Here is a 22,738-nt window from a genome sequence, read left to right on the forward strand (position 1 = left end):
AATATGTATGTATGCTTCAATCATCGCTGACATCTAAGCTGAGCGTTTTGTTATCTATACAGTAAAATATTTGGTAATTATTATTCGTAGTGAAATATATCAACTTAAATTATTGGCGATATTCAAACAGAGAGTTTCTTCTTCTCTTTTCAAACATCAAACCATAAAAAAAGACCATTACTACCAAGCATTTCTGAACTCTTGCATTACAACTGAAAACAGTGCATTTAAGAAACGCTGTTTAGAACTTAAACTTTAAATTAGACACATTTGAAAATACCGATTAAAAAGTCTGCGAATTAACCGCTTCAGCTGGCCAGGCGCCCGGTGGCAGCACCGCGCAACAGCTGTTCGTGCTATCGGACCGCCGCTCTCACGGTTATCGAAAGAGAGCTGCAGCTACAACAAAAAAGCGTAACTCACGGATCTCGTAAATTTATAAGAAATTTAATTATTCAACCCGCCAGCGGACGACAGCAATCGAATTAAATTAGCCCGGGGTGTGCGACCAACACTTGTGGGCCATTGCGAATTGATGGATATCGAGATTCCCCAAGAACTGGCCACAATCAGCGCGAAAAAGCTCCCACTCACCGCGCGGTGTGTGTAGTAACATCAAATCGTAAATCGTGAGGCGAGTGCGTGTGGTGGTGCTACTATTCTGCATATACTTTAGGGTGGTGCGGGCCGTGGTGCTGCAGTGCATCCATGTACGTTTGTATGTGGCGGCATTTTGATGACGAAATTATTTTTGGATAAGTGCGTGAGGAAAGTGGCCAAACCGGAGGAGTCATCACCATCAACGCCAGCGGAATGGAAAGCGAGCGGCTGCGAATCACGCTGGACAGCGCGGATCGGGTTTACTTTGCGGGCGACATAATTCGCGGCGAGATCTGGATGAACGTCAACAAGCGCACCAAAATACGCGGTAAGTGCCAGTCGAGCATAACTTGCCGCTTCCTGGAATGCACATCTCAAAGCTCGGCTTGCATCATCCATGACTCAGCTGTAGACACGCAGAGAAAGTGTTTCAAAACCCTACATTTAACGTTAGGCTCTTAGTTTATGATTCTGGGTATTGTTTACATGTGTACATATAGATCGTATTACCGAAAAGATTTAGCTTAGATATAGTAATCTAATATTAACAAAGATGGTTTTCTGCACAACCCATCATGTACTCCACAAATAGAAATGTGCTTTTTTCTGTTTTGTCAGCGGTTTGCAATCCATTGTCCGCCCGATGGTCAGCTGGACTTTCGTTGCGGCCCCATTCGCATAAACAAAGAACTCCATCAGTTAACAAAGCACAGCGGCCATTTTATGGGGCTTCCTCCCCCTCCGCTTCACCGCAATTTCGAGATTCTTGCTCGCAAATTCCTCTAATTGCCTTCGGCGCTCGCCTTTCATTCATCGATAAGCTTTCAATTGCCGCCCGTTGCAATTGCAATTGAATTTCTTTTCGTTCTTCACGATTCTTGAGTACTGGCATTTGTTTCAGGAAATGCCAACCCAAACGCATCGCGCGAGAGGGGAGTGTAGACGGTGGGGGCATGTGCGAAGAGAGGCACACTCAGTTGGCGTGCCGAAAAAGCCGTAATATTGGGCCAAGCGCAAGTCGGGTCTAAATGAGAGAGAGGTGAGAGGGCGCTCGCAGCACAGTGGTGGCCACAAAGGGGTTTATATAGGTTTTTTTTTTTAATTATCCAGAAATAAGATTCCCAGTAATGGTATATTCCGAAGTATAGTGTTTAAAAGGCAAACAGCTATCTCCATTTTATTATGAAGTATACCTTTAAAACAATAAGTGGTTTATTGAATTTTTTATAAATGACTTAAAGAATTTTAAATCTGACATAATTGGGCGCCCTTGACTGTACAAGCGCCTCTCTGTTGTGATTTGCCACTATACAGGTGTGCGTGAGAACAGCAGCTGGTCCGTGCATGTGTGAGTAAGAGAGCGCGAGACTAAACGGGAGCGCCACACTATCCCATATTTTTTAGAAATTAATGCGCTACGCGATAAAATGAAGGGCATTTGGGTGTCATGAGGTGAAGCTAAAAGTGTTGGCTTCACGCATGGGGCCAAGGGTTTGTGGACATTGCCTAAAAATAGATCGACGGCTGTCCGTTAACTGCCCAAAAGTCAAAGTCGGCTGTTATCAGCGCATATATATATATATTTATATATATAAAAAACGCGATTTATTATCAGAGCACAGAATACGAGTACAAAAATATGTTTATACAAAAAAGGGGGGAGCTGCAAGACATGCTCATGAGGGGAATGATATCTGTGGAAGAAGGAATACATGACAGCTGCTACTGTGTAAGGCTTCGCAATTACATTAATTATACGCCTGTTCCTCTTAACCGGCCCACAAACATACATATTTCATACGTATTCATTTATATATATCTAAATATATTATGCACTTAATTGAACACAGCAGTTTATCGTTAGTTTGTGCACATTGGATGTAATTTCGGGGTTGCTCCATTACGCATTTATGCGGTCGTTGAGGAAAAGCTCCATCATCGGCCAGATCTCCTTTGTCTGTTTTCCCTTGAAAGTGGCAACCAGACCCTTCTTTTCGTACCAGGCTATTACCGGGCTCATCACCTCATCGTAGAGCTCCAGTCGCTTGGCCACCACATGGGGTTTATCATCTTCGCGTTGCATCAGCGGCTCCCCCGTCACATCATCTTTGCCAGGCACTTTGGGATTCTTGAAGCCAATATTGTACACCCTGCCGGAGGGCGCATGGATCCAGCGATTCTTGACCCGGTCGATAATCACACTATGTGGAACGTCCAGCGTGATCACGGCATCGATTTGCTCGCGTGCAGCCAGTGCCTCGGCCTGGGCTATATTGCGCGGGAATCCGTCTAGGATGTACGACCTGTTGCCTACCTCGGTTATCCGGGCCAGCATCGTCTTGGTCACAATCGCGTCGGGCACCAGTTTACCTTCAGCAATGTACTGCTTGGCCTTTTTTCCAAGTTCTGTGTTTTTTATGATGTTCTGGCGCAGAATGTCCCCCGTGGAGATGTGCACACATCCATGGTTCTTGCAGATCAATTCCGAAATAGTTCCTTTGCCCGAGCCGGGGGCTCCGATTATCACAGCGCGAAAGATTTTCGTAAACATGTCTAAGCTCTAGTTCTTCAACCTCTCCTTGAGCTGCAAGACAAAAAATTGAATTGATACATGGTTAAATTTAATATGATATGATAAAAAAATTCGGTTTATCTATTTAATATAGGATCTGTTTTTATATTTTGATTTAGGGTCAATAACATATAATCTTGGCAGTAAAACCAAAATTATTTCAGTTGACCATACTCGACTACTTTTATGGGCGATAAGACTATCAAGCACGCCACAATTGTTTGATACAGAGGTGATGAAGGTCATAGTTTTCGCTAAAGCTTATGTGTTTTATGTGTGACTAATCACGGGAATCCAACCAATGATTCCATTCAATTTGTGAGCGAACACGGCAATAAAGAGTGGGTAAATATAACACTAAATCACTTGTCAGCTTTTGTGCTCGTGAACCAACATGCCGCTTGGTAACAAGTGTAGCGCAAACACTTAAAAGAGCGCCACCAGCAAAAACAACAAACAGAAGAGACAAGCGTGGCTTTTCAGCCTTATGTTCTTTGTCTTCATGTATAACCAGATATTGTTGTCGCCCCGCTTATCGTCCAAAGTCCGCACGGAAAATTATAGAGAATATATGTAGACATGTATATATGTACGTGTTTAGTGTTAATGTCGCGCGTGTTGTGTTGTTTTTCTGCAATTCTGCATTTCTGCACTGCACGCGGCCTTGCACTTTTACTGGCTTTCATAGTTATATAAATTAGCAGCTGGTAAAAACCACCTCCTTTCACACTTACACGGCACCTTGGTTTTTGGGAAAAATTTCGGGTGTCCGCCGACGTATCTCGGTAGCAATTCTCGTTCGCGTACTAATTTGTGCGATAACTTGTCGCCGTAAGTATTCTAATTTCGTGTCCGCAGCTGCGGCGTCCGAAGTTTGTTTTTTCTTTTTTTTTGTTTGTTCCGCTTCTGCCGGCTGGCGAATATCAAATGAAACAAGTCGTTATCTTTCGTGTTTGCTTGGTGCTTGTTGTTTAGCTTCCAGACTTGTCTCTCTCGCTTTAGCTCTCTCTTAGGAGCCCCAACTAACACTAACAGCCGGGTGTTCGTCCCCTCTTTAACCACTTTTTCTCTTACTCTCCGTCTCTCACTGCGAAAGTGCAGCGTGAAGTGTTGATAAGGGGCACGGCGGGGGATACACTCTCCGGGATATTGCGCTCTCTATTGGGGCTCTCTTACACTCTCACTACGCGTTGGACTTTCAGTTCATTCCATGTGCAAAATCAGAATCTGATATCTGAAATACAAAAATGACAAACTATTGTGTTTAGTTTTGAAGTACTTATCCTAACATTGATTAATTTTGCATAGATATGCGATTCATATACTTACATTTTTATATGTTTGTACGCTATATTCAAATTTTAAATACCGACAATTTCCTGATTTTACTTTACGCTACGTGTTGTCTGAAAAGAACCAATAATCGATTGATTGTTATAGTTTGTAATAAATTCGCTTCGCAAGCTTCTTTATTTAGTGACCAATGAACAATTCCCAAAGGGAGCGTTTTACAAATTTGAATATCAAATCAAATGTACCCTATCAGCTAAAAGGAAACTTAAGACTCGTAGGCGAGGCCCTGTTTACGCCCTTTCTTCTCGTCCAGATCTATCATCAGCAACACCCTTTTTCGGCGGAGTAGCTGCCCTTTCATCTTTGCCATTTGGCTCCACGGTGCGTGATACACTGCGTTTATGGGGATTGTGCCAGGAGTACCTGCTTCGATTCACGGAGCCACGATCCCTCGGCATGTAGCGAGACTGAAAGCGTCGAGGACTCCGACTGCGTGAGCGGGAGCGACTGCGGGATCGGCTGCGTCGATAGCGGGATGCCGGCGATGGTGTGCGACGGGGCACAAATGGTGAAGGCGATCGGCGTTTCAAAATGGGCGATGGAGAACGCCGACGATGAAAGGAGCGCGAACGCCGAGTTCGGCGATTACGGTAGCGTCCAATCACAAAGCGATTTCCGTAACTGCGTGGCGAGGGGCTGCGCGAACGGGAGTAGGTACGTCGGCGACGCGACCGTGATCGGCTAATCGATCTGGACCTCGAGCCAGAACGCCGGCTCCTGAGCGACGAACGCGTGCTCCTTCCAAGCCGACGATTACGTGAGCGACTTCGCGAGCGGCTTCTACTCCTACTCCGGCTGCGGGAGCTGCTGCTCCGTCCTCCCTTGAGTGGCTCCGCTGGCGCTGCTAGACGCAGCATTCCCAGCTTGTCCATCTGCAGCGGTCGTTTCTTAATCTGAAAGGAGAGCTTGGGTGCCGGCTCCGGATGTTTCTTTTGCCCCAGAAACTTGGGCGCTGGTGGTGGCTGGGCGCCTCCAAAGCCAACAACGGAGGCCGCATGACGCGATGTGCTGGGTCCCACATTGTCAAAGCTTGACTTTCTAGATGAGACTGCTGTTTTTTTCATTGGTGGCGGGGGAGGTGGTGACTCTTTTCCTCCTTCTTTTAGATAGCTCTTGATCTTGGCCTTGCGTTCCTCATCGCTCCTGGTGCTGTTCATGAGCCTAAAAGAAACACAAACTGTGGCATTAACTGCGTATTGTAAAATATTCAACAGCATTGACAACAAAACCGCATTGTTCATCCCAGATTTGAAGGAACATCGTTTAGGATGCAATTGCAGTTCGGAAGTCAAGCTAAATAATTCCTGGTACATACTTGTTGTCTTGTCTATCCCAGTTGGTTAGGCAGGGAGAATCTCAAGAAAATGTATACTTATTGTGCAATAAGCCTCTTTAGCTGCAAAACTCACCTGAGGGCCTCCTGGAAGTCGATCTTCTTAAGCAATTCAATGGGATCCTCCGTTTCGGACTTGGTCCTGGACCTCCTTCGCTCCTTCTTGTCCTTTTTCTTCTTTCCCTTCTTCTTGGCCTTCTTGTGTTTGCTCGCCTCGCGCAAAAGCTTCCGCACACTCGACACGGTCTCGTCGTCGTCCAAACGGAACTCATTGGCCTTATGGGCATCAATGACGGCCAACTTTTCATCTCCCGATTGCTTTAGCTTGTGTTGGGCATAAAAGGGCTGACTAATGTTTGACTTGGGCTTACCAGCTAAAATTGGAAATGAGTTATCGGTTTGAATAGTGTTCATGAGGGAATAATAAACGGTGGATCAGTGCTTAGCTAGCTAGCTAGCAAAGCCCCCATGCACTGACCCCACCACATGTACTCACCCGAATCTTCGCATTCACTATCACTGGCACTCGATGAGGAGGACTCGTCCGAGGACTGGCCACCGGTCATGTTCGACGGCTCAGTGCTTATTCTACGCTTACCGTCTCCACTTCGATGCAGTGCGTCCAGGGACTGGCGTGCTTCTTCGTGCAGCGGCAACAGATTTAGGCAATCGCTATAGGCCTTGACGGCTTCGGCTATGCGATTCTCCTCTTCGTAGCTGCGACCCAGAGCCACCAGCGTTTCGCCCATGTATTTGCGCGCGTTCACGTGATACTTGTTCAGGTGCAGAGCCTTCTCAAAGTCCTGCAGCCCTTTAAGAAAGCTGCCGCGATTCGCGTAGAGGGCACCGCGGGCCACCAGCGCCTCAACATTGCGCGGATCAATGTTTAAGGCCTTGTTCAGGCACTGAAAGGCCTCGACCTGTTGGCCGTTCTTAAAGTGTTCGATGCCATCAGCCACGGAGCTGATCAGCGGCCAATCAATGAAGTTGGGTGTTGGGTGCGATAGGGTGTGCGAATGATGGAATGACAAACACTCTCAAGGCTTAAGGTCAGTATATAGACTTACCGGAAGGCCCACTGGGAGGCCTGCTTCTGTCGCAACTCCGCGGCGTTCTCCTCCTCCGGGAATCCCGCCCTTAAATATGACATCAGTGACAGATTCTCGTTTGGCTGCAGTCCGTTCATTTGGAACAGCAAATCGTAGTTGGGATTTTCAAACTCTAAGGCTTTGTTTAGCTCATCCTCGTAGTGAGACGCAGATGGATGATCCAGGTTATGTATTTTACTACAGAAGAAGCATTCGTTAAACACGATTGAAAATATGCCTTAAAAACGATGCTTTACCTATAATACTTGGGCAACTCCTTAAAGTCGCAGAGACCAAACTTTAAATCCGGCACCTTATTGAACATGCCGATCATGTTCAGAGAGAGCCGCTCGGTATCCGCGGATATGTTGTTTATCTCACAGCGCAAGATGTCATTCTGGACAAAGCTGCGCGGATTGCCCTGCTTGTCCAGGGGCAAGGGACCCCAGAAGTCCTGCAGGATCACGGCCTACGACGTAGAATAGATATGATTAGTATGCGAAATATGACGCAAATAAAGGTCTTGGCTGTTACCTTTATGGGAATGTCAGCCAAGTAGGCGTGTTTGGGCTCAGCAGTGCAGAGTGGCTTCACTATGAGCCGGTTGCCGCTGGCCAGCCGTGTCACCTGCGTGTAGATGATGTCGCCCTGCTTCAGTGCAGACAATCGGTGCGCCCATCCCTTGCGTTTGTCCTTCACATTGAGGAAGAACTCGAAGGGGGCCATCTGAGTCATGTATGTGTTGCCTGCAAAGAACATAGCACTGGAGTTATCCATTGACCACTCAAACTCATAGACCCTAAACCCACCTTGTGCCAGCAGGGAATCCTCCATAACATTGGCCACCAGCGTGCGATCATACAAATCGGTGGCCTTCCTGGCCAGAAACTGGTGCATCTTCAATCGCTTAGCCCGCTCCTGGAAGGTGAAGTACTTCTGCCGCTCCTGGTAGACCCCGTAGTTCACCTGGGTGAGTCCCATCAGCCGCAGGTCGTCCACGCCGCGCTCGTCGTCCCAGATCTTCTGGAGCGGCTGCCCGTGGTAGCCCAGGGCCTGGCCGATGTAATCGAAGTTCATCTTGGCAGCGCGCACCACTTTGCTTTACAACATTTAAAGATCAAGGTTTTTTAAAGGGCAAAGGGAACGGGATGCGGCAAAATCCACACTCAATTTAATTGGGCGAGAAAATGTCGGCACCGGTTTTGCGTCAAAATAAACGCAAATTAGATTTCCAGTCACTCGGGGCAAGTGAAGCAGCTCACTCTTTCGGTTTTCCTTAAACGCTACACAATTAATGGTCTTGTTATGAGTATAGCAGGCATTAACAAAAGGATTTCCTGATTGAATTTCTGCCAAAATGTGAAAAGTACGTGAAAATATTAATAGGCCCGTCTTTGCTAACGCTTATAATACCATACGGCGTCTGAAAAATGTAAAGAAAATGCAATCACACTACTATCGCTAATATCGAGACTTGGCAACTCTGCTGCTGTGGTGGTTGCACTCGCTAAGTGAAATGGCTGGCAACGCTAGCATGGATAAAAACTTAGCTAATTTAAATTTTAAGACGTTTGAATTTGTAATTAAATAAGTTTGTTTAATATAAGCTTAACTTTAATTTCAGCCATCAAGGTGCAGGTCACCGGCAAGGGAAAATGCAAATGGATGGAGATCCTGCGCAAGAACTCGAACAACAACGAGTACTCCCGCAGTCTGTTCTACACCAGCAAAGAGGTGTACGAGCATAGCGAGACGCCTCTGCCGGATTTTGAGCCGCGTGGCCTGGAACTTTCGGCTGGGGAGCACACGTTCATCTTCGAGGTGGCGCTGGGTCGCCAGCTACCTTCGAGTTTCAAGGGCAGCTATGGCGCCATCAAGTACAAGATGCGCGTGCTCATCCAGCGACCATGGACCTTCGACGAGCGCCACACGATTCCTTTCACCGTGGTGAAGAACATGCCGCTCCAACCGATGCAACGCAGCATACCCAGTTCGCTGGAGAAGCAGGTGACCAAGACGATCAGTTTGTTTGGCACTAGACCGATCACCCTGTTGGCCCTTCTGCCCGAAGATTTTGCGGTGCGCGGAGAGCCGCTTAGGATTTGCGCTACTGTGATCAACAACAGCACCACCGCTGTGGAGAAGCTGCGCTTTACCGTCCTGCAGTACGTGACCTACTACAGCCATGTACCACTGCGGGTGCAGAAGGTGGAGTGCATAGCGGTGGCCACCAAGGAGACGGGCTCGGTGCAGAAGAAGACCGAGCGGAGTTTTGCGCACGAGCTGCTCCTGCCCGATGGAGCCCAGCCGACGGATGAACAGATGAGCGGCGTCATCACCATTGTATACGAGCTGCGTGTGGAGGCGGTGCTGCGGGGATTCTTTAAGAACTTGATCCTTAATTTGCCCTTTAAGGTGTACTCGCAGGATCCATCGAATAGGCAGAGTTCGCTGCGTCCGCCGCCGCCGCCACGGCCTAACGATGGACCACCTGGTCCGGAATTGGGCTCCGGCAATCTGTTTGAGCCCGCCCTGCCGGTCTATCCCTCACTGGACTCTTCCATTGGCTCGCCCTCGCACTCATCGCAGTTTAGCGAGTGCAGCTCCATTAACTCGATAACCTCGGACTCCTCGGCGGCCACTCTGAGTCCCGCTGTGGGCGCTGGAACCGGTGGCATGGATATGTCCTACACTTCGGGCTCCCAGTCCTCGCAGTATGGTAGTCCCTCTGCCAGGACCAGCTTGCGCAGCTCCAATGTGCCCTACATGCCCTATTCGTCCAGTCCCCTTATGGTGCAGTCGTATCCGCCACCCCATCTGCCCGCCTACCCGCCGCCGGAGTCGCCGCAATACTCGCTCCTTGCCCTCACACCACCGCCGGCCGGAGTGGTCGCCGCCCCGCCAACAGGCGGTGCAGCAGCAGGAGGAGCTCCGGCCTATAGCCAACTGCCATCCACCTCGGCCTCAGCATCGTTCCTGCAGCCTCGCCAGGCGCCTGGAGCCCATGAGCTGCGTAAGTTGGGATATTCTACATTACAATTGTATCTATCTCTTGTATCTATTTTTTTAGCACCTTCATACGAAGAGCTCTTCGGCTTGGCCAACGCACCTCCGGGAACTCCAAAGTGAGGAGTGATAGGCAGTCCCGAGCAGCCATCCAGTTACGTCCAAGCTTTGCCTAGACATAGAGCTTCAGGTTTACTTTATAGTGTTATTGAGCATCAGAATATCGAATATATCCTAGACCTTCTACGCTTCGAGCACAAACCATATGCAAATTGTGCACAAATCAAGTTATACGCTGATATACCCTATTTATGTTTACCTTTGATTTCACCAAGTTTGAAACTAAGTTCGGATAGGGCAAATCGTTTTCCAGTCTGATATTAATTTGCATTTTTTTTATACACATTGATATTGGAATACTTTTTGTTCAATTGTATTTTCTTTTCAACAAAAATGCGATTTGTTTCTTTGCCGTGTTCTTCATAACTTAAAAACTTGAATAGCCAGAAAATATTGAAATATATTATATACTTGCGAAGTATATCGAATCCTAAGCGAAAACTATTTTGACAATTAACTTTTACTAGGCATACATATTATATTCGAACAAATTCAAAATTAGTTTAAAATAAGATAAAAAATTGCTAAACGAATTATTTAGGTAAACGAACAATCAAGAGAATTTAACTTTAGAAGTCTGTCTTCGTTTGAACTTTATTGGCTTAGACAGCCAAACCTTGCGCATTTCTGAGAATTGAATCTTGCGAATTACTCAAAGACTCATGAGTATTTATGTCACCACTCACTATACTCGAAACATATTTCCTGCCCGCCTATTTATCTTCCATTTCTTATTTATATACGTCCGCCTGTCCAAAGATTCTGCTGAAAACGGTTTATAGATCTAGTGTCTCAATGAAATTCTATACCAAAACAGGTCTAACATTACTATTTATTTCTCTCACTGCATTACGTGTTTAGCATTTAAGTACTTAAGCACAAATCGAATATGTTGAAGGATGTTTTGGTTCTTCGAAGACGCGAAGAATCAATGAATCAATAAGCTTTAGTGCCTCTGTATGATGAACAAATCGAATGGTTATCGTTGAAAAAACACACACAAAAGTATCGACGAACAATTTTTATACAATGTCAACTTTTAGTTTTAAGCGCACGAAAGTATATTATGTACGATCAAACGATTTCGTTAAGGTGCTTTACAAATCACTATTTTTGGATACCAATTTTTTTTGTTTTCCTTTTGATTTACACACACGAAAAACTGAATAAAATGTTAATATAATTACAAAAACTATTCACTTTATTCACTATATAATGTATATATCTCCATATATCCCAAGCTGTTTGGAAACGCACTAAAATGAGGGGTTGTTAAAGCAGGTCATGCAACTTCCACCCAGCCCCTCAGAAAATCATGCTCCTTGTACGTGCTAAATTACAATTTGAAGTGCTCGAAGGAAAGTGCGTTGCCGTCGCCCACGCAGCTACCTCTGTCTGCTGGACCTGTTCGGCTGGACAGGTGGATAGCCAGGTGGGTGGCCACCAGGTGAGCTGTGGGAACGTGTGCGACTTTTGTAACAAGTAACGGAAGTGTTAAGTCAGGTGTAATTGTTTTCTTTCATATTTTTTTTTCCAGCTGCCGCTGACGAGGGCGACAATTTAGTTTGCCCAACGGCGCTGGGGGAATCAGAGTAACCATAAATTATACTCCACATTGCGATGGGGCTGGCTGCCTTCTGGTGCTTCTGGGGCTTCTGGTGCGCTGCATGAAAGGCATATATAAACAAAATTGTTAAATAATAGCGACATTTAGCGGAAGTGTAGTGCCTGCCGCATTCTGGAAACTTCAGCACGCGCGACAAACGATCGCGGTCCTTATGATTTTCCACGATTCACTCCCTCGCGTTTCCATTTCGTCAAATTATACACGTGCTAGAAGCAAACTCAGCTCACCCCACTTTCCGTGCACTTAATGTCTTAATCGGTCTTGGGTTTAACTTCTATTTGACTTTCCAGCACGGGGGTTGGAAGGTTAATGATTTGTTGTCCGTTTCGGGGGAGGCGGGATAGTGCAATTTGAGGCTTTGCTTTTCGCCATTGAGCGTGCTGCCAACTGATATTAAGTATGCGCCATGTGTGACACTGTCTCTGCCTTGAAAACGAATTTAGATTGATAAGCACGTACGTTAATGGCTGTAATTTAAGATATTATATATGTTTTACCGTGCTCTGAAATATCAAAATCTCACTGAAAGATTTTTTCAAGTAATTTCTAAAATTGTTTCTTGGTTCGTTTGTTAAAACTAATATCTCTTAAGATTTTAGTGAGCGCATTCACTAATCCCATTTCCCATTCTTGAATATTACAAGTCTTTACCCGTAATCAAAATGTAACCACCGAAAACTTTCGACCCATATGGTAAAACGGACAATGATTGAGTTTTTATTAAAACTCGAACACACATAGCCGGAACATCCGTAGCCCATCCTAGAGTCGAAAAAGCAAAGCCATCTGCGTCACCGAATGACTGGGAATTAGTTTATTTCACTGTCCGTCGAGACAGAAAGGCAGGGGAAATCGAAGGAAGCCAAAAGAGCATGTTAAAGAAGGCCGGGCACATGGCCTAATGCCAAATAACCAAATCAAAACTAATCAAGCAGAAGTTACTGCAACTGCCGCACAGCAGGTGGCATCCGATTTTCCAGGGAAACCCCACCCCACCCGGATGGCGGGTGTGGATGTGGGATTCGGTGTGCTGGCCACTGGCCACAGTGAAAATGGTTTTAAATTGCTGCCTGATTGTCTTTCAAGTTGGCCCCACACTTGTGGCGCTTTTGCTTCTTTGCTTTTTATCGCAGCAACCTTCTCTCTGTGACTGTGACTGAAATTTAATCAAGCGTTGAAATTTTTGCACGTACGTATTTCTATTTCTATTTCTATCATATTCAATGGCCGCTCCAATTTCTGGCTCTGGTCACATGTGTGACTCTCCGTCCGACGTGGTCACAGTGGGTTCCTTTCTCCACTTTCCAACTCCAACTCGAAACCCACATCCCCATACGCGTTGATTTCTCCCCACTTGTGTGAATGCTCCCGCAACGAGCTCTGCGTCCGATTTTGGGGCAACAGTTGCCAAAGACTGTGACCTCCTTGGCCCCCTGCCACATTCAAGTGTACGTATTTTTTTTTTTAGCTGGCCGCTTTATTAAGCTTTTGTGTTGCCTGGCAGCCAGCTGTGACGGATTCGAGGAGCTGAAGTTTGTTTCCGTTTGGGGTCCTTGTTCGGGGATTCCCTGGAAGAGCGGTTAGTCATGCGATAATTAGCGGGGAAAATGGTTTTTAAATGAAAGAGACGAGAAAGTGCAGTATAAGTTGCCCATTATGATGATGTATTACTTTTCATACAGTCGAGAGCCTCGACTATCTGATACCCGGTTAATTTTAAAACAATAAATATGCCTTCATAAATATATATATTTTGCCGCTCGAATTAGCTTTCGATTAAAATGTTAAAATCGAAACCCAGGGAACACCACGTGGAGGCCGTTGAGTTGCAACGGGGTCGTTTAAACCAAATTACATTTTGGCGACCTACGAGTCGACTTGAGTTTTCAAACTTTGTAAAAGTTCGAAAACTCCATGTTCCCCAAAAAATTTGTTTGTCCGTATCTTACGGATGCATACTTACTTTCATTTTAATTTAGCTTTATAGTAAATAGTAATTAAATTTCACATATGATATATGTGCGTATATTTGTTTTCGTAAGCTTTATATTTCATTAGCGTAGTAATTTCACACGTAACCATGAACGTGTGATTTCTGATTTATTAAAATATTAATAAAGTTGAAAAATAATTTTCGGAGCTACTTATTGTCCCAACAAATATTTATTGGAACGTAGCTCGATTTCATTTATTTACCACCGCAGCAGCAACATCTTGACTTGGTTTTAATATCAATTTGACACAGTTGTTGGCCGCCACGTGCTGCTCATTTTTCTGTGCAGTTTGATTGCAGGACCGCACCGCCCCGCCCATTCAGGATGCCTCCTCCCCTCCCACCAGACATGGCCATTCAGGAGCATCACCACCACCACCACACAATATGTTGCAATTTCTGTTAATTTCGTTATTGAGACACGTTCGCACGAACTGCGGGCGGGCACAGCTTTTCGCTCGAATTCCCACTGCGGTGCCGGAGAGATGAACTGCAGCTGTCCGGCGGACGCAGAGGAATTTTGCAGTGGGATTGGGACTGGGAACGCCCCAGCTAAAACCAACTGATTGATGCCGTAGGAGCGAAGTTTATCCACTGGCCGATTGGCAAAAGAAGCCACAGCAAAAGCTTGCGGTGTGTGTGTGTGTGCATATAATTTGATATGCCGGCAAGCTAAAAAGTGGCCAAGGAGGAAATAGCCAACAACACGGCCAATTTCCAATGGCCAGTAGCCAGAGGCCACAACAAAGAGCTTGGCTCTTGAGCAATTTATGAGAGGAGTGCTTAAGCAGCCGAATCATCTGGCTGTTGGCCAATTAATATGGCCTGTTATGAACCGGGCTAAGTTCATTTAAGTGTGAAATACTTAAAAAGCATTCGACGGCCTGTGGCTATATGTACATTTTAACTCCATGTTTGTTTGTTTTTTTTTTTTTTTTTGGGGGTGGTGGGTAGCATTTCCGGTATTTCCTAACTGTTTTCAATCAATTTCCCAGCTGACTTTTAATTGACAATTAAAACACTTTTGGCTGCGACTAGCATAACATTTTCTTTGATGATGTAACGCGGCAAATAAACAAATGCAGCACTTTTTGCGCACTTTCACCAGCTGTGTGTGCGCTGAGTCAATAAATATGCAATTAATGTGCAAAAATCAACATAATCAAATTACGACCGTTTGATTGGTTAAATTGAATTTATAATGACGTCCGAAACGTTTTCGATGTTGGATAATCAGTTTAGCATTGTAATGCCAGAAAGTATCTGTGGCTCAATTCAAATTGTTCGCTAAACCAGAAACACGCATAAAAACATTGGCCAGCGAGAATGTATGCAAATAGGTAAAACATTTATATGCATTAACACTTTAATCTGTGACAGGGCTGATTTTATAAGCTCAATTGAATTAAAGATATTTGCTGAAAACAATTTTCACAAAAAAAATAAGCAAATTGCAATATTTATGTAATGAATGCCTCGTTTTCCCCGCAATCCACTTCGAATTTATTGCACTTAACTTGTGCAAAATGTTAACATTTAATAAAATCAAAACAAGCTAACCAACCCATATCCCATACTTCCAATATTTCTCGATAAGGCTGCAAAAACGCAATAAATATTTGATTGGTTTTTATGACGGAAAAAAGCGAAAAATGCAAATAAAAGTAAATATAAAAACATATGCATATAATTAGTAGCGAGCCAAAAGTTGGATTTGACCAGCAAAATTAAACGATAGAATTGAAACGAAATGGAATAAAATCAATTTTGCACTGAGAATGAAATGCATTGAGAAATCAAAAATAATATATGAGCAATGTCATATTCAAAAAGTTACAGCAAGTGAAAAATTTGCCAATTGCTAACTAACTAATGTTATTCTACAAAATTATTGATCAATATGTAAGTAACAAATGTAAACTTACCGCCGTTAAATTTCTGCGTAGATCAGTGGTTATATGAATATTCAAAATTTGTTTAAAATGTCAGTCCGTTTAATTTGTCTGCTCAACGCAGAATAGCAAATATTTAACAACAAATACTTTATATTAAAAATGTGTATAATATCGTTAGATGCATTTGCAGAAACTGCTGCAAATAATTGGGATAGCTAGGAATTCCTGCCCAGATGCAAAAGACAAGTAAATCAAATTAGATTGGAATGCTCTGGTATGCCAGGCAGGGACAAAATACTTTTCGACCATCGAAGCCAGTGGGTCCAAGGACCTGTCGGCCACATTCCTGTGGTTGTTGCCACTCCAAAGTGTCCTTGCTGGCCAAATATCCAAATTAATAATGGCTATACAAATACTCACAGTTAACCGACGGTAGCAGTTGATTAGTCTGCCATGACAATGCCAAGGATTTTTCACATTCCATGTGCAAATTGATTCAATTATTGGCATTTAATTAAATGCAAATAGAAGCTGCCCACCTGCCTGCCCCCCTCCCTATGTTTCCCCTTCTGCGGTCGCCGGTTTAAAGAACTTCATTAAAATGCCGGCCCACGACGAAGCGGAGCTCGAAACCAAAACCAAATATTTCCTTCATTTCATTTTGTCAAATTTAAATGCCCCTTGACAAAAGCTTGGTCTGCTTACCCCCCAAACGAAACGAATGCCATAGATGTACACTGAAAAGAAAACTAGGTCACAGATAGATTTCAAAGTGGTTTATACTCGTAGGGTCTTGAAATCATAGAAAGTTGCCAAAGATAAATCTAAGTATATTAGTATATCTAAACAAAGGTTACAATGAAAGTATATTATATATTTCTTATAAACAAAATCTATGCTTATGGGAAACTATAAGATAAGGATAATAAAAGGATGTTTTTCATGTAATTGCTATTTATATATAAAAATGTTTGTTTTTTTTTTATCGTGTACTTCTTAGCCCATGTAATTGTTGTCCGTCTGGAGAAGCCCTGCAGTTATTTGCATTCAAATCGCAATTTTTGTCTCATTAGAAAGTGAACGGGAAGCAGAAAGGGAGGTGGTAGGGATTGGTGAGCAGGGGAGCAGGGGAAGTGCGATGAGCCAGGGGTAAGAGCCTGGCCATCACATTCCTGGCCCTCGAACATTCAGACATTGTCAGCGTGGTGAACGACGCTTAAGTGTCCCAAAGTTGTGCCGGCCACAGAGCTAAATGAATGCCAACAAGTCGAGTCAGCCGGGAAAAAAAGGGAGGGGGGTAGGGGTTCTGGGTTGCCATGGGGGTAGACTACAGCGATTGAAGGAAGGGGGGGATTGGTAGCTCTGCAGTGGAGAGTGACAAGCCAGTCGTTATCGCCCCAGGGCTTTAGTTTAATTTCACTTCAATTTTCATTGTACAATTTTCGCATTTTTCGATATGTTTCCAAGGATTTCTGGGGGCAACTTTTTTTGGGGGGCTGGTTGGCTGGATGGCCGGGCTAAGGGTTGCTGCTTTGCAAACTGATATTGCCTTTTAAGTAAATCAATATCAAATGCCTGGGATTTAAGTTTGCCAAGTCACAGTGAAAAGGAGCAGACAATTTTGGTCAATGAGTTCATACTCTTACATAAGCTATCATTGCGATATATATAATCAGGAATGATATCACAATTTAGATACTAGTAAATAATTCGCATATTTTCAGAAAGGTCACTGAACTAAGTTTATAAACTAAGCCAAATCTACGTATCTTTGAATGTTATAGTTCAATCCGGTAGTGTGTGAAATATGTCAGATGTAAGCCCTTTTTTTAAGAATTAATAATGTATATTAGTGCCTCGATCCATTTGGTTATTCCCTAGTACTGCTTGTAACGACTTATGCCGCTGGCTTCATCAAGCAAATTTTGCGATGATGAATGGAAAAAAAAAATCGTTCAATTCCTTGAATTTCTTACTTTTTTTTTTTGTTCTTGCCTTGCTGTATCTACGTGGGAGTATACTTTATGTGAGCGTTTTTAATTTTGCAAAGTGAAAAGCAAATTTGTCACATTTTCCCAGGCGCTTTTCACATTCTGTTATTGGATTGAGCCGCATTTGATGAGGCTGCGGTTTCCGAGGGTCGAGTCGGGCCAAGGAGTCGGATCAAGTTGTGGCGGGGTTAATGTTAATGCTAATAAATTATACGACAGCCTTCGAATTGAAATCCAGCGCAGACAACTCAAACGAATTTAATTGAAAAACTGTTTTTCGCCGCTCCTCGCGTTTTGCATATAAATCAGTGAAAACGAGGGGCGGCGCCCGCTGCAACAGTTCCAGCCAAGTGAATGGTTGGGTATTTGTGCCCCCTTCCCTCTCCTTTCATTTCATTTCATACCATGCCATGCCATGCCATGCCATGCCATCCAATCCAATCCAATCCGATTCAAATCCCGATGTCCAGGGCAAAATCGCGGCTAGTTAGACGCTCGAAGCTCACAAGCTCGCATATTCTGCATTTGGGCAAACAAACGCGACTCGCACAGGTCACTGCGTATCCAGAGCGAACCGTGCAGTGCACTGAAAAAAAAATGTGGACCAACTTGCAAGTGCAGTGATAAATTATAGAATAGGTAACTTTCTCCGCAGGTGGTTCAACTAAAATCAGCTGATAATCAGCTAGCACATATTAATATTTACATTGTCCCACCTAAGTCAATCTTAATTGTTCCAAGTGTACTTGCGTTAGTGCTTTAGTGTGCGCTTGGGCGTGTGTGTGTGTGCGTGTGTGAAGCGAATGCCACGCCCCGTTCATGTAAAGTTGCCGGGCTCTTTCAATTAGTAATTTGTCAGCTGAATTCGGTGCTCAGGCCATGCAAATTATTCTCTAAAACTATATGTACATATGTATAAATTTATACAAAAATCCTCACTACGCTGCGTCTATACAAATCTGTTGTAATTCAATTATAAACTAGAAAAACGGAAATAAAAATATATAGTCACACATATAAACATTTCCATAAACCAAATGTCCCCGTGCCTGATAGTGAAATTTGTATTTGTTTTTTTATTTATTTTTTTGCTGAGTTATAGCTGCAGATGCATGAACAAGTCAAATATGCAGGGATTTAATTAAAAACCCTCCACAAAGCAGCGATTTTTTAATTTTGTGCCAGGATATTGTATAAACTGGTATGACTGCTGACTTTAGTCAAATTGTGTTCATAAGCTTTTCTTTTCACTTGAAGGTGAAAGGTTGTTAAATTTTATTTAATAGAACTATTCTACGAATGAAAATTAGAAATGAACATATGATTATTTGAGATGATCATTGAGATGACCAAAATCCGTTTAGTTATAGCTTTGACTTTAATTTGAGTATGTATTAAGAACTAAGATCCCCTGGAGTTCATGATTTATTTACTTGGCTTTGACTACAATGTTGTTCTATGACTTCACCCCGGTGCGTTCCACTTTATTTTCATGCCAATTTGTGGAACATTAGCAGCCTGACTTATTTATAACTTTTAGTTGGCAATGGCAATAGCTGAAATGCCGCTGGGTTGGCAATAATGCATATGCAACTCCATTGCCGTGTAGGCTTATAGGCGGGCGTATCCGAGTTGAAGGGGGCGCGGCACCCACCTGCCAGTAGTCAAACAATATAGCGACGGAAGTAGCAAATAAAATTCAAATTTGTGCCAAAGAGTTTCGTGGCAAGAGAATTCACTATTTTCCGCCGTTCCCATGAGTTGATTTCAAAACGCTAATGTGTTCCCTCTGTGTATGAGTGAGTGTGTGTGTGTGTGTAGGTGTCTCTGTGTGTGTGCAAAAGCTCTTTATGGGACTTCAACGTGTGTTGGCGGTAATAAATTTCTCTCCATCTCTCTTTCACTGCCTCCACCATCATTTGGGATTCTCATTTTGCATTTATTTTTGCTTCTATTGTATGCCTTCCGTGTATGTGTGTGGTAGTGCGTGTGTGTGTGTGTGTGCCTGCCATTTTGGAGTGCAATATTATTATGCTAATTATCTTTTTGATATTTCAATTGAAATTACAATGCACCTGGCGAGACTGCTGTGCCTACGATGTGTGCTTCTAAAGCAGTGCTTAAAGTTATGGAAACTAAATCGGAACTCAATGGTTTGCTTTTGGATTTTATTTAAAATTTCGACTTTTAATATGTCCTAATGTGATCAAATTTATAAGTTCAATTTCACATCGATACTATTCGTTTGGTGGGTCACCTTTAATGGCGGGCTGAATAATTAAACAATTATTGCATTTTGGTCACAGGACATTACCAACGGAAAGTGGGGCCGTTTAAATGGACTCACCAATACGAATCAGTTGGGACTTTTGCGGCCGAAATCGGGTCCGACTTTAATGGCACAAACGCAGCTGCTTATTAACAATAATTTCCCCAAATGCGCGGTTACGTTTAAGCCAACAAACGCCAAAAACGCCGGGCAGTAATAAAGCTCACTCGCGCCTCTCTGTATGGGTATTTACAATTATTAACGTGTATGACACACACGCACACGCAGACAGACAGAAACGCACACACACACACACACACACAAACACAGATAGGAATGTTTGGATGCCGGGAAGGATGAGCAAACATGAAGTGGTGGGCCAATACAACACGGCTTACACATATTCCCGCCTCCGTTGCGAATGTGGCAACAAACAAGGCCAACAAATGTGCGAATGGGTGTGGTGGTAATAAGGCAATGTGTGTGTGTGTGTGTGCGGTCCACATGAATAATGATAAATGGGTAAGTGCTTGGAATCTCCTGCTGTTGCTTTGGGCCTTTTGTTGGGCAATTAAATTAAACTTAACACTGCCAGTGGTCCAAACTGTATCCAAAAGATACCCGGCGCAGCAGCAGCAGCTGCTGGAGCAGATGGCGTGTGATGGGGCGTGTTCGTGGGCGTGGCATTGACCATCAGCAGTTAACGCAGCTAATTATAAGTATAGACTGGCTTAACGACGCTCCAGAGAGCGGATGGCTCAATTACATTTCAATAATAAATATCGGTGGCAAAATGCTGTTTTTTTTGTTTTTCCCACGTTCTGTGCCATGTTAATTACTGTGCGGCTTGGCCAGAATATGAACAGTACATTTCAATTGGCCAAGTTTGGGGCAGCTGATTGCTTTATTGGTTTGGATAGTAAACCTTGTAAATAAAGCTAGATTAAATCAAACTTAAAGCCATTCACATTTCACACGCTCAACAATGAAGGCGCCTGCAATTAGATGTAAATGCTGGAGTACTAAAAGCGTAATAAACTGAAGGCTAACTATGGTTTGCATTAGTGTTAACTTATTCGGGGAACGAGTGCTCGCTCTCGCTTTATGTTTGGCAATAAAAGAGCACTCGACTCGGTGGCTGGGCCAGTTTTACGATCGACATAGAGGTATAGAGGTATAGCGTATGCTAAACAGCAGATCGTTAAGGAGCCATCGCTGTGAAGGTAGGTGCACTTTGTGGGAGTAGTCCATTGCACATGCAGGGGCCCAGGCCAAGGAGAACTTTACGGTTTTTGGCACGAAACACGGTACTCGTAATAATCATAAGTAATCTAAATTCACAGTTATGTATTGTCTGCCAACCGCACACATACAGAGCGGCACCAATACCAACACAGGTACGACTTTTTCGCCTCGTCTGAGTGCAATTGTAAAGTGCATGGTTTTATAGCATACTTTTTTGGGCCCGTCTTCGTGCCTGCCTTGTTTTTTGGTTACTTGCCATTTTTACCTCTGGCCAAAACACAAAAGTGTAATTTACATTTATGCTGATGATAATGATAATTGCCATTGTTGATTCGATGCGATCCTGTGCCTGCTGCACAGCAATGGAGTTTTTCTTTGTTGTCCTGCCGGGCGTTCTTGTTTTTAATTAATTAATTTCAATTTTATTATGTAGCTATTTTTGACCATTATTAATTCATTGCAATTCAGCCACAACGTTTTTTAAACCAACGCTTTTTGCCTTTGTTTATTTTCTGTTCGAGCTCGACATATGTGTTTATTTTTCCGGTTTCCGTTGTTGGTCTCTTTTTTTTTTATTTTTATCAAATTGATATGCGTAAAATTTGCTGCATCAACTGCAACAAGATTGATTTAATTGGGTATTTCTGATTTGTTAAGTGCAGCAGGTGCTGTCCCAACGATCTTCCATTCAGCCTGCTATTCCGGTTGGCTAAAAGTACGAAAGGGTATCTGCGAATCGCATTCGCAGCGCATTATTCTCACCTCCATGAAAGGAGTCTTTTCAATTTTTCATGAATTTTGATTTGCCATAGAATCTCTCTTTACGCATTATTCTTAATTATAATACATGCGAGCACAAACACAAAGCCCGTCGCCAGTGATGTTTTCTGGCTGAAAAAGTAACATAAATTATGCAGTTTGTTTTGACAACTTTAATATGATTTAAGCGGGCAAGAATTGTGAAAGCTCCTGCAGACTCGCTCACTTTATTTATTATAAAGCAATGTGCAGTTGGAAAAGTGCAGTTGCAGGCCAAATAAATTGAAGCGCATTAAATTAAGTTGCTCCAAAGAAGTCCCAAATAAATAGTTGCCAATTTATCGGGCATGGAAATAAATAATGCATTCGGTTTAGACTGAACCGGAGACTCTGGAGCGGCTCAAAGGAGCGAGCGGAGCGAGGGCGCTGGATCTGACGAAGTTTTAGCCACTTTGAGTGCCACAATGCAGCAGCAGCAGCCAAAACCGAAGTTAAACAAGCAAATTAACATTTTAAACACACTGCCAAAACGAATCCATGCAGCACACAATTCCATGTTCATTTACTGCTGCCGCCGCCTTTGCCCTTCAGCTCTTCGGCTCTTGTGAGCTTTTGTTTGAGTTTGTTTTGCCACTGCATCTGTATCTGTTTCTGTATTTGCAACTGCAACCGTTACTGCATTTGTATCTGCATCTAAGCCCTGTCTGTGTCTGTGTCTGTGACTGTTTCTGTTTCTGTTTCTGTTTACCCTTGCCAGTCAAAGGGTCTCGTTAAAGGCAGGCGGCTAAAATATTTGCTTAGTTTTAACGTTAATGGAAATTTAATGCAGTCATATAAATCTTTGGCTGCCAGTTAGTGCAGGTCTATAAATTCGCAGGTGCAAGCGA

At 43.6% G+C, this 22,738-nt stretch overlaps 3 protein-coding genes and 2 long non-coding RNA genes across 9 annotated transcripts, besides 1 other annotated feature; 1 reads left to right on the plus strand and 4 right to left on the minus strand.

Annotated features, from left to right (window-relative positions):
* Positions 1 to 380: 380 nt before the first annotated feature.
* Positions 381 to 11,259, plus strand: Leash. The gene is made up of 3 exons (NM_141780.4): positions 381 to 928; positions 8,571 to 9,959; positions 10,017 to 11,259. The coding sequence occupies exons 1-3, from the start codon at positions 814 to 816 to the stop codon at positions 10,073 to 10,075; spliced, it is 1,563 nt and encodes a 520-aa protein (NP_650037.2). The 5' UTR covers positions 381 to 813; the 3' UTR covers positions 10,076 to 11,259.
* Positions 2,186 to 4,429, minus strand: Ak3 (Adenylate kinase 3). Of its 4 annotated transcripts, none has more exons than NM_001300350.1 (2): positions 3,914 to 4,429; positions 2,186 to 3,184 (listed from the first exon to the last, which is right to left on the minus strand). In NM_001300350.1, the coding sequence occupies exon 2, from the start codon at positions 3,149 to 3,151 to the stop codon at positions 2,501 to 2,503; it is 651 nt and encodes a 216-aa protein (NP_001287279.1). In that variant the 5' UTR covers positions 3,152 to 3,184; positions 3,914 to 4,429; the 3' UTR covers positions 2,186 to 2,500. The 4 variants fall into 4 exon arrangements, with proteins under 4 accessions (NP_001287279.1, NP_001287280.1, NP_524312.1 ...); NM_001300351.1 differs by having other exon boundaries at positions 3,907 to 4,122; NM_079588.3 differs by having other exon boundaries at positions 2,407 to 3,184; positions 3,907 to 4,429.
* On the minus strand, positions 4,609 to 8,372 carry CG6621 (uncharacterized protein). 2 transcript variants are annotated; one of them, NM_141779.3, is made up of 8 exons: positions 7,756 to 8,372; positions 7,481 to 7,692; positions 7,204 to 7,415; positions 6,926 to 7,144; positions 6,355 to 6,821; positions 5,935 to 6,232; positions 5,841 to 5,852; positions 4,609 to 5,686 (listed from the first exon to the last, which is right to left on the minus strand). In NM_141779.3, exons 1-8 carry the CDS (start codon positions 8,021 to 8,023, stop codon positions 4,756 to 4,758), a joined length of 2,619 nt encoding a protein of 872 aa, NP_650036.2. In that variant the 5' UTR covers positions 8,024 to 8,372; the 3' UTR covers positions 4,609 to 4,755. The 2 variants fall into 2 exon arrangements, with proteins under 2 accessions (NP_650036.2, NP_001189210.1); NM_001202281.2 differs by lacking the exon at positions 5,841 to 5,852.
* A 60-nt stretch (positions 11,260 to 11,319) lies between the features above and the next one.
* lncRNA:CR45577 (long non-coding RNA:CR45577) lies at positions 11,320 to 12,022 on the minus strand. Its single transcript, NR_125136.1, has one exon. It is a non-coding gene; the product is annotated as a long non-coding RNA:CR45577 (long non-coding RNA).
* An 803-nt stretch (positions 12,023 to 12,825) lies between these two features.
* On the minus strand, positions 12,826 to 13,422 carry lncRNA:CR45578 (long non-coding RNA:CR45578). The gene has a single exon (NR_125137.1). It is a non-coding gene; the product is annotated as a long non-coding RNA:CR45578 (long non-coding RNA).
* A 54-nt stretch (positions 13,423 to 13,476) lies between these two features.
* Positions 13,477 to 13,581: a mobile genetic element.
* Positions 13,582 to 22,738: the final 9,157 nt, after the last annotated feature.

Source organism: Drosophila melanogaster, chromosome 3R (genome assembly GCF_000001215.4).
Source record: "Drosophila melanogaster chromosome 3R".
NCBI lineage: Eukaryota > Metazoa > Arthropoda > Insecta > Diptera > Drosophilidae > Drosophila > Drosophila melanogaster.

Coding starts and splice junctions, on each gene's coding strand:
- Leash (NM_141780.4), top strand. CDS start 814: ATGGAAAGCGAGCGGCTGCGAATCACGCTGGACAGCGCGGATCGGGTT. Junction 929..8,570: donor CAAGCGCACCAAAATACGCG/GTAAGTGCCAGT, acceptor CTTTAATTTCAG/CCATCAAGGTGCAGGTCACC. Junction 9,960..10,016: donor GCCTGGAGCCCATGAGCTGC/GTAAGTTGGGAT, acceptor CTATTTTTTTAG/CACCTTCATACGAAGAGCTC.
- Ak3 (NM_001300350.1), bottom strand. CDS start 3,151: ATGTTTACGAAAATCTTTCGCGCTGTGATAATCGGAGCCCCCGGCTCG.
- CG6621 (NM_141779.3), bottom strand. CDS start 8,023: ATGAACTTCGATTACATCGGCCAGGCCCTGGGCTACCACGGGCAGCCG. Junction 7,693..7,755: donor GGATTCCCTGCTGGCACAAG/GTGGGTTTAGGG, acceptor TGTTCTTTGCAG/GCAACACATACATGACTCAG. Junction 7,145..7,203: donor GAGTTGCCCAAGTATTATAG/GTAAAGCATCGT, acceptor CTTCTTCTGTAG/TAAAATACATAACCTGGATC.